This window comes from Mus caroli, unplaced genomic scaffold (genome assembly GCF_978045245.1).
Source record: "Mus caroli unplaced genomic scaffold, Mus_caroli_1 scaffold_5, whole genome shotgun sequence".
Lineage (NCBI taxonomy): Eukaryota > Metazoa > Chordata > Mammalia > Rodentia > Muridae > Mus > Mus caroli.
This window is the reverse complement of record NW_028227260.1, coordinates 142,057,859-142,068,661: the sequence shown is the minus strand read 5'-3', so window position 1 is coordinate 142,068,661 and position 10,803 is coordinate 142,057,859. Positions and strand designations below refer to the sequence as shown.

The window sequence follows — 10,803 nt, the reverse complement described above, 5'->3', positions numbered from 1 at the left end:
TCATAATGTTGACTTTACACAGATGGAAAACAGTGCTCAGGAAGCTGGGAGATTGATGAATAGTTGGTTTGATGTATTTGATCTATTCAGCACTTTGAGTTAAATGTGCACATTCTGTTCAGAATAGACAATAGGGAGGAGTGGTCCCTCTTTCCATCTCTAACTTGCATAACATCAGGCCTCACTGCTTTAACTAATGAGTGTTTAGAAGTCAAAGCTCCCACTGATTCTGGGGAGCCATTAATTCTCTGCTTGCAGAGCCACTATGGAGTTTTTCATAGGGCACATTTCTTAGCCATTATCAGTCATTTCTGAGCAGCAGAGCTGACCCCTGGGTTCCTATGTGAGTCACACACAAGACACACAATAGGTTTTAAAGTGTCCTTGGAAAGAATTTAACTGGGGACCAGAAAACAGATGCAAAAAAAAGGTACCCATGCTGGCCATGCTTTAACAAAGTTGTCTGTGAACTGTAACTTTGGGAGAATTAATTGTCACAAAGTACAAATGTATATTTAAACCAACATCTAACCTGGTAGAAGGCAGGCAAAAGCAAGCTGGGAGATTCTCTTAAACTAGTTACCATCAGTGCTACCCTTTGTAATAATTATGTTTGTTCCATTATTGCCCCAGGTTGATTATTTGCTCAATAGACTTATTGATCTTGCCTCAGTAGGCTTTCCAGTTTTTACACATTACATTCTCTTGGGAATTGAAAAGCACTGTGTGTCTGAAGATGCTCAGTCAACTTGAAAAGACTCATTTTTGAAGAGGTCTTAACCTGCTTTCAGTTTAAAGCAATTCAGTCTTTGGTCAAGTAAACTTGAGGACAGAGATGGATGCATCACTAGGATCAGTGGGTTTTGCCATCACTTGGAAGCTTTTAGTTTGAAAGGCCATTTATAGAACAGTGTTGAAGGACATTCAAAATTCAAGGATCCAGACTAATATCTAAAGGGAGTGCACAAACCATTAAGACCCTGGCATTTTATTATTGGATGGATTCTACATTATTCAATAGCATAAATATTTTGTGAGGAACATGACTTGTTCATTTAGATTCCAGGCACTGAAGTCGTAACTAGAAAATTTATAATGCATGGAAGAAGAGCAAGGTGAAGGACGAAAGCAGCTGGAATAAAAGCAGCTGAAAGGCCAGGAAAATGGGTGTCAATCAAACTGAGATAAATCCAAGTTGGAAAGACAAGGTTTTTTTTCCCAATTTTTTTTTAAAATGTTGTTTGCTCTGTTTTTGAACAACATGAGGTCTTGTTTTACTCATCAATAATTACCTGATATTTGAAGGAAGGAAGGATGAATGAAGGACAATTTAAATATTCTAAAACTGTGATTGAGGGATCCAGAAAGCCTAGAAGCTCTATAACCCCAAGGAAACAAATTCAGTAACACAGTATAAAAATACCAATAATGTTATATATGACATTAGTTGAATCAAAGGCAATATATAGAAAAAAAGCAGTTTCAACTATTATATGTTCAAAACTATAATGCTCTTCACTTCCTCTCTACTGTCTAAAATCTTAACCATTTAGTAACTGCTAAGCCAAGCAATAGGCTTATCTGCATTCTGTTTCAGATGGTTAGGTAATAGGTAAAAAAGGTGACAAGGAAAAGACCAATTAATGCTGCCAATTAGTCATCTTCTGACAGTAGCATGCTTCTTCACACAGTGACTCAGCATCTCACTACTCTGAACTTCAACATCTTTTAATTAGTTTTGCACTAAAAGTCATGACTTGATTTGTGCTTCCAAATCACTTTAGCAATCATTTGCAGGACTCCAAGAATACTAAAAATCAATTAGTTCAGAGGACAAAAGGTTTGCCTATATTAACCTTCAACTCACCCAGACACCCACATGTAACTCTTGCTTTCCACCACAGGAAGAAAATGTTAAGAGTTAATAATAATTGGTTTATAGAAAGGTAAAGAAACCTAGAGTTTCTCTTTCCCAGAAATAAAAAGAAGCAGAAATCCTGGTCCCCCTCTCCATCTGCCCTAAAAATCTGAGACATAGAGTTTATTTGTTAAAAATGGTTATCAGATGCTTGAAACCTAAGCAGAATGCATTAGCATTTTGGGACCACCTGTGACCAAGGGGAGCTGGGAAATTTCCAACTCAAGTGTAAGACCATTCATTGATATTTACATAATGAGAATAAATGTTTTTCCTAAGATAGCATTTTCCTTCAGTATCTTCAGACCACCAGCAAGAGAGGGAGGCACAGAAATTCTATTACATTAATAGTCTTTGTTTTTATGGCTTTGGCATTTATTAACTAGTGGGAGCTGTTTATTGGGTCATAAACTTTACTAATGGGGATATTATCTCTGAATTATAAATCTCCTTCAGTATATGGCTTAGTTATAAAATGAATAATTATTTAAAGTGTCTGTATGGCTGTAATGTATCATGTTTATCGGCATGATTCCTATAATGGCCATTTTATTGTTAATTGTGAGCTTAAACCAGGAACCACCAGGTCAGGAACACAGATCCATGACTTAGGATAAATAGTCGTCACCCTGTGAACTCAGGCACACTATCATTGGTTTACTTCCTTTGCCCCAGCTTCTCAAGTGAATTACAAAGTCTACACATGGGCTAAATTATCTGAACAGTCAAATGGCGGAAATATAACTGAGTGAGGGGTTGAATAAGATGTGTCAATCTGAACACTTCTAGGCACATGTTATCCCTTCTAAAAGCTTGTTCTCTGGGAAGTAGAATAACCTTAAAATGACAAAATAGCTTGGCATTGTTAGTTACCTTAAAAAAATAAAACTGGGACAAAACCAAGCCATCAAAATTAGAATTTTATGGGCCCACTGTAACTTGTGAATTCTAGTTTAATACGTGGCTCTATGGGACCAATTCTAATGGTGCACATGAAATTGTCCTAGGTTTATGAAGAGAAGTAATTTACTGGCTAGTTTTGATTAAAAGAAAATGAAAGAGCCATTGTTGTGAAGCAAACTGGATCATGAAAGTAGGAGCCAACTCATCTGTGGACAAGGGAATGCTCCAAGTGAAGAATGAGAGGAGAAGGGAGTTCCCTTTCTTCTTGGAAGGGGACCCTGAAATGGCCTTGGCTCCTTTTATTCTCCTCAGGATGACCCCTAACAAGCACAGTCCTTTCCTGATAGACTCCCACTGCCTTTGAGACAAATACATTTATGATATTTTTAGCACCCAGCACTACGGCCTGGCATGGCATAGGGAAGAGTTCTAGACACTGAAGCTCCGCTGTGATAGGTTGTAATCAGATATACACTGTATGACAAGAGTGTGTCATGACAACTGTGTACAGGAAAAGTTCAAACCAGGGAAATGCAGGAGAGATCTATTGTAATTTTAAACTACTTAAACCTTTGGGCTAGAGTTTCAGAGGCTGGTAGTAAGTATGTAGAATGAAGCAAAACAAAGCTTTGAAACTTTCCATAATCATATCTCTAAATATTTTAGGATAATACATTTTTGGTCATGCTCTAATTATATACACATGCATATATTACTAAGTTAAGAAGCTGAGTTTAGATATTAAAAGACACTAAAATTATAAACACAGCCTATGTTTTAATTTCTCTCTTAAATATATATGTGTGTGTGTGTGTGTGTGTGTTGGCAGAGAGAAGGTTCTTTTTTCCCCATAACTTCACTAACTTTAGAAAATATACACTCACTCTAGAGAGGTTTGAGAATTATTTTGATGAGGTGAATTGCTACAAAACTTAATTATGTAAGTAATAAACATGTGTCAAAAAGATTTCAAAAATACTTACCAGAATCTCAACTTATTGCTCTGATATAATTTGATTTTATATTGTCATGCATAGCTGTCAAAAGTCATTTTCTTTTCACATTGCAATGAATCAAATTATATTAGATGGAAATTATTGTAAGATTCTTTGGCATTCATAAATAATACATACAATAAAATGGTCAACAATGTTTTAAATGGTATTTTTAATAGTGCTGGTACATCAACAATATAACAAGCTGTTCTGAGGAACTACAGTGACAAAGAAAATTAATTGTAGTTTAGGAATTTCCATTTAATACAAACCTTGTTTCTTAATTTTTGTTTGTTTTAAATGAAATTATATTTATTAAAATAAACATGGCATAATGAGAACAGTAAATCAAAGAGAGTTGATCAAAACCTTCATAGCAAGTTGTCCTCTAAGCCATACACATCAATCAAAAAGTCTAAGTACCTAACGTATTTCACAGGAATAGGTGATGGCATTCCCACCCAAACGTCTTCACATTTCTGGAAAGAAAACAAACATGGACACAATTATAGCCACATTTCAAAGTTCAGTTTTGAAAATTCAGTGGTACATTTTTTAATCTTTAAATAAACTTTTGTTGAACTTGTTGCTGGACTTGAGAGATGGGTGGTTCAGTGAGAAAGAACATTTAGTATTCTTGCAGAGGAGCTGAGTTTGATTCCCAGCACACACACATGGTAGCATACAATTGCCTATTACTCTAGCTGCAGGGAACCCAACATTGTCTTCAGACCTTCATAGGCTCCTAGGACACACACACACACACACACACACACACACACACACACACACACACAAAGTATTCATTTAAAAGAAAAGAGTAGAGCTTTCTACATTCTACTTGGGTATCAGAAGGGCTTTGAGGAAGAACGTAGTCTTGCTTTTCTTTGCTTCTTCCCTGTATTAGAATTACAGGTCCCCAATCTTTACCATGTAACTGCAGCCCTTTCCATGGAGAAGAAAGAGGAAGAAATGATGAATTTTAATGAAGGAGTAGGAATAAGGAAAGAAAGAAAGGGGGAGGAGGAAGAAAAAAAGGGAAGGGGAAAGGAAAAAATTTCCAGTCCCTCTGAGAGAAACATGACCACACAAATGGCTATGATTTTTGAATGGAAGGTAGATGTCTTGGTTTTAGAATGACAGAGATGGAGAAGACAAGGCCCAACTTAAAATCATGAGCCAGACACCGCTGGGTGACTTACAGACACATGGACAAGAAAAACATCAATTTGTCTTGAGAAACACTGAAATTCTCGAAGCTAGGCAGCAATAATGCACTGACTGTCTCACACAATATTGAGAACTCAAATTTATATATTCAAGATGGTATTTCTACCAGCTGCTTGGTTACTGTTTCTTCAAAAAACTACTAAAAGTAGTAGGTTGCTCATGCTATGCTTAGGTATATCTTATATACAGTGGGGTACTACAAAATAATATTTTGTATCAATAATGTACTATGCAAATGACAGTGGTTCCATAACATTTTGATAGTAGCCAAAATTGGTACTATACACTTCTAATCTTAGGGCCCGGGAGGCTTAAGCAGGTAGATTGTGAGTCAGAAGTCATGTAGTGTTCCAGAATAAGTCTTAAGCTTGCCTGAGCTATATATTGTGATATCTAAACAAAAACAAAACAAAACAGCTTTCTAATCCTACACCCTCCTCAAGAAACTCCAAGAAAACAAAACAAACAAACAAGTAAACCTGAAGAATCACAATAGAGCGGATATATTCTTATAGTAGCCCAGTGCTACTGTGGCTATCATGTGACATGCAGTAGCTCAACATGTAATTCACATGTGTATAGTGATAAAAGCAAACCACAACCCCTCTGCCAGTCAATAAAAGTACAACACAATTATCACTCACTTTTTACAAAAGTTATTGCATTTATGTGTATATGCACATAGTTGCCCACATGAATCTATGACACGGAATGCTTGTAGAGGACAACTTGTAAAAATCAGTTCCCTCCTTCCATCCTGTAGTTTCTGAGTACTGAACTCAGGTTGTCAGGCCAGCATCAACCCTATAATCTTATATTTACATGTCTTGACTACATGTTTGTTTTCCTCATGTTTGATCTTGTGTTGTTTTATTCATTTTGGTCCTAGAACAACAGGCTATATGTACCTTATTATGTACTCAAATATAAATATACCATATAGTCCAGTATCTGCTGTGCTGCAACATCTCAGTTCATGTAAAGCCTACTCTGGGTATTTACAACAATGAAATCATTTAATGGCATACTTCTCAGAGCATCACTCATCATTAAATGATGCTAAGCGTGTCTGTATGTGTACACATACATATACACACAAACTCTTTGCATAATGAGTTTGTCCATAAATGTAATGGACAATCAGTATTAAGACAAACCAGGGAGAAAGTCTACAACTAGTGCTACTGTCAAGGTTGTTTTATGTGCAATTCTTCTCTATTTCTTCTTCATTTTACTTTTCCTTTTTTCAGTGCTGAGTTTTGCCTTTGAATCTTGAACATGCTAGACAAGAACTAACTTACACTCATGGCTATATAAGAGGTTCTAACCCTTCATTAGTATTCCATTAATATCCAGAATCACAAAGTGTCATAGAAGTACAGGCAAAGACTAGATGATTTTTTGTGATGGTGTTCTAGAAGTATCCCGACTCAGTGCTGCTTCTGCTAGGGATTATGGCATCAGGACAGCACAGTGTTGAAGCACCAAAGGGTGTTCTATTTATAGTCAGAAGTATAATCAAAGGTCCAGAGACTTCAATAACTCCTTGCATTAAAAGGGTAAGTACTGCCGGGCGTGGTGGCGCACGCCTTTAATCCCAGCACTCGGGAGGCAGAGGCAGGCGGATTTCTGAGTTCGAGGCCAGCCTGGTCTACAAAGTGAGCTCCAGGACAGCCAGAGCTATAAAGAGAAACCCTGTCTCGAAAAACCAAAAAAAAAAAAAAAAAAAAAAAAAAAAAAAAAAAAAAAGGGTAAGTACTTCCGTTTGGTCTAGGGCATATAATGCAAAGTGGCAACAGGTAGTTGAAAGGAGAATCTGGGGTCAAAGTCTAAGCCTTATATACTAGTTCATATACAACTAGAGGAAGCTGCTAACCAGTCATAGCCAGAATAACAACAGTACATGATTAGAAATTGACCAGAGGAAATTGTAATTGAGGAAAATTCATAACAAAAAAGTATTAAAAATTAAAAAAAAAGAAACTGACCAGATAATGCTGTATGTTGGGAGAATATATACAGATCAATTTGTAGTGATTACCAGACTTTGCCCAAACCAGGAGGGATGAACTAGGCAGGATGAAGTGGGGCTCCAAATCAGGAGCTCCCTCAGAAAGATTCTGAACAGAACACCTCAAAGTCCAAGACTTGAAACAGTAGGAAAAGAAAAGGGGACATGTCAGGCTTGAACTATATGCCCCTACAGAAAGATATGCTAACAACCTAACCCTCTACACCTCAGAAGGTAAGTATAAATGTAAATAGGTAAGCTGAAGAAGATGAAGTCATATTGGTTGGTATAGGGTAAGTCCTAAATATAGGAAAGCAGGATAGGAGTTTTTAGTTATTTTAAGTGAAGAAATGAGGATCAGAGGGAGAAACTAAATACAAAATTGGACTTTATTTCGTGTGCTTATATCAAGATAGAGTCTGTACTCAACTCTCAATGGGATAACGATATCATATTCCGCTTTTATGGTGCAGAGATCATTGAAGAAGAGGGTGTGGAAAGACTCTAAGAATCAGAAGCAGTGGATGACTACAAGGATAATGGTAGTTTTCAGACATAGCAGGTATGTGTCAAAGCATAGTAGTTTTGACAGCAGGCACAAAACCTGTGCAAGCTCAAACTAGACAAAATCCTAGCATGTGGAAGAGAGGTGGGCACAAGGTCATACTCCTAGCTGAGGAACTATTAGCTATTGACAGCTACTGGTAGCAAGGCAGTCAGTTTTTTTTAAGGATATGGCTCTCAGTAGATGGATTGTTCCAGTAGAAGGCCACACACATCAAAGAATACATGAGCAATACAAATTGGATGTTTGTAAAAGAAAAAGACTGTCCACCACTGTTGGGTGGATAGGGATGTGGGATATTTGGGGAAGGGATGAATATGATTAAAATATATTGTGAAAATTCTCAAAGACCTGATAAAAAATGGACACCAAAAAGACAGAGGTTCTGGTAAATCCTGGAAATACAGTTCCATGTAGCATAGAGCTAGAGTTCAGCACTGTACAAAATTCCAGTGTCATTGGAATGTGGGTGATCTGTCAAACTATAGCAACCAATAATACTAATATAGAATCAGGAGAACACCAAATACTCACATCTTTAACTGGGATACAAAATCTGAATCTAAGAGATGTGTTATGATTGTGAACTAATCACAGATTTTTGCAGGGTTGTGTCTTACAAATACCTTGTAGAGCAGTTACAAGAAATATATTAGACATTTACTATATGATAACAACTATTGTTTTACATGCATTACATTATTTGTCACAGAAAATTCCTAGCAGGTAGCTGTTATTGCAATACCTGTCCACAAAAAAGGAAACTGAGGCATAGCATGAATAATTAATTCCTCTGCAACTAAATCACAATCAGCAGGGGAGGAAACACAATGGTATCCCTAGCAAGGAAGCTCCAGAGCTGTGTTTATGTATTATGCTATCTTCCATGAAATGGAGTGGGCCTATCCACAAGCATCTGCTTTATATCCCACATAGTGACATTTGGTCACTATTTTCACTAAGGAAAGTTAAGTAGAAAACAATGTAGTTCTTTAAAAAACTATTTTAATTAAACATTGGGAAAGGGAAGCTATGTGAGTACAGGTGCCTTAGGAGGCCAGAGAGCATTGGGTCTCTTGGAGTTGTAGAGCTGAAACCACCAACTGGAAGTATGAAGGAAGTGATGCTTCAGAGAGATGATGGCAATATAGATTTGAAAGGGTCTTCTGTACAGTCCATACCATGTGGACCTTAGTGACATGCCCTTCCTTATACCTGCTATTAGGGACTGACCCTGGATATACTAAACACAGGATTTTAATCAATGAAAAATGAGCTCAATAAATCATTCAACTCCAATATTCAACCCATCCTCAAAAGTTTTCTAAAATTTAAACCAATGTCTGTTCTTAGGTGGCATGTTAGGATTTAATTTCAGCATAGAGGAATGGTTATATGTGTGTGTGTGTGTGTGTGTGTGTGTGTGTGTATTTAAAAGCATTATTCCCTCATGGATTTTTTTAAAATAAAAATTTAATATAAAAATAAAACATATTATGTAACTCATATAGTTATGATGGGCTTATTACTCATGAAATAGGTCAGTATTAATAATTTTCCCTCATCTTACTAGGCATAAAAATGGCTGTGGTTAAGGTTGCTTTTTATCATGATGTAAATGATGTAAATGCTACAGATCAAAGAGAAAAATGGTAGGAATTTATACTGAAATAATAATTCAAGAATTTGGATATGAGAACCAAATTTATTAGCAACAGGCTAATAAGCAAAAAAATGAAACTCAAACAAACTAGGTTTCAAATGAGGAGTAATTTGAGGGAAGAAGATAACAGCAGTCTTTACATCCTGACTACTTTGAACCCTAAGGCCCCTGCAGAGCTTTTCAGACTTCTCTCATGCTGTGCTTTGTTTCAATTCAACACCATTTCCCACCATCATTTCTTTCTCTTGCCTTTGTTACCAATCCCTAGGTTCCTACTTGGAGTGACTTCTGATAAATGCCACAGAGACATGTGAAGTACCCTATGAAGTAGGACTGATCCACTGCTATCAACCGATTTTAGGGAGGTTGTCTTAGGTATTATCTATAAACAGACTCAGGAATTAAATATAGGATGGAAAGAGGACTGGAGGCAGGGAGGTTTTCAAACATCCAGGCAATGCAATGGGATTATGGATATCAATGAAGCTGAAGGATAGGTATCACGTTTATAATTTTGCCTACACTTTGGCATATGGGTGGTCCCTTTTTTGTTGTTGTTTGTTGTTTTATAAAGAAACAGGTTTTGGAGTATTTACAAAATCCCCAAACTAGTAATAACCTATTCATTTTTCTTTTGAATAAATCTGCAAGCATTCCAAATGTTATAGAAGTTTTATGAAAATCTGGGTATTGAGTTAAAATATTGAATTTTCATTCCTTTTTAAATTAGTGAGTAAATGCAAACTACAGATCACACAGTGTTTACAGCCATAAGTTTTTAATGTGGGTTGTTTCCTGCAGACGATGGAAGTCTGGCCTTGCAGATACTAGGCAAGTGTTCTACTGTGGAGCTATACTCCCAGCCCATGGATGTGAATTGAACAGGGGAATAACTGTATGCACATGGTAATCCAACAAAAAGAAGGCTCATCCCCAGATAATGACATTTTCTAGTCCAAATTATGTCTGCCTGTGTCTCTGTAAGACATGCTCCTGACAGCACATGTTTGAAATCCTTTTTTGTCACAGGCTCTGCTAGTGCCCCTTCCTAGCCTCATACTCTTTCAAATCTAGCTCATACCAGCCTGACTTCCAACTAGCAGCATCTCTATTCCTTTGCCCCAAGCTTCTGGTTAGCCTCTGAGGCTTACTTTGGCTGCCCCTATTGCAAGCAGCAAGTGCCAGGGGATTATTTCATTTCTTCTATGTTGAAGAGCAGCCCTCGATCAATGAATGCCTAAAGGTGACTGACAGGTTAATACTATAATTTCCTTATATTTTGTCCAGAATAATTCTGAGATACATGTTTCTGTTAGATCCTAGCATTTCCCAGAAACATTGAGCAACGTCTATCTCCCTATGTAACTAGTTTCATACTATATATCCTTTAGTAATTCCTTCTCTTCCTCTGCCACTCTTTCCAACCTCTTCTGGGTGTTTAAATTTCTTCCCTTCAAATATTTTAACATCAAAATCCTTGTTTCCACCTCTGCTTCTAAAGGCAAAAAGCAGCTTTAC

The 10,803-nt window shown here is 36.9% G+C and overlaps 1 protein-coding gene across 1 annotated transcript in view; it reads right to left on the bottom strand.

The window, feature by feature from the left end:
• Window positions 1-4,008: 4,008 nt before the first annotated feature.
• Efhc2 (EF-hand domain containing 2) overlaps window positions 4,009-10,803 on the bottom strand; it is a 189,749-nt gene continuing 182,954 nt past the window's right edge. Inside the window, exon 15 of the mRNA XM_085837785.1 lies at window positions 4,009-4,295. Within this exon, the coding sequence (XP_085693911.1) occupies window positions 4,188-4,295 (108 nt within the window). The 3' untranslated portion in view covers window positions 4,009-4,187. The remainder of the gene's footprint in view (window positions 4,296-10,803) is intronic.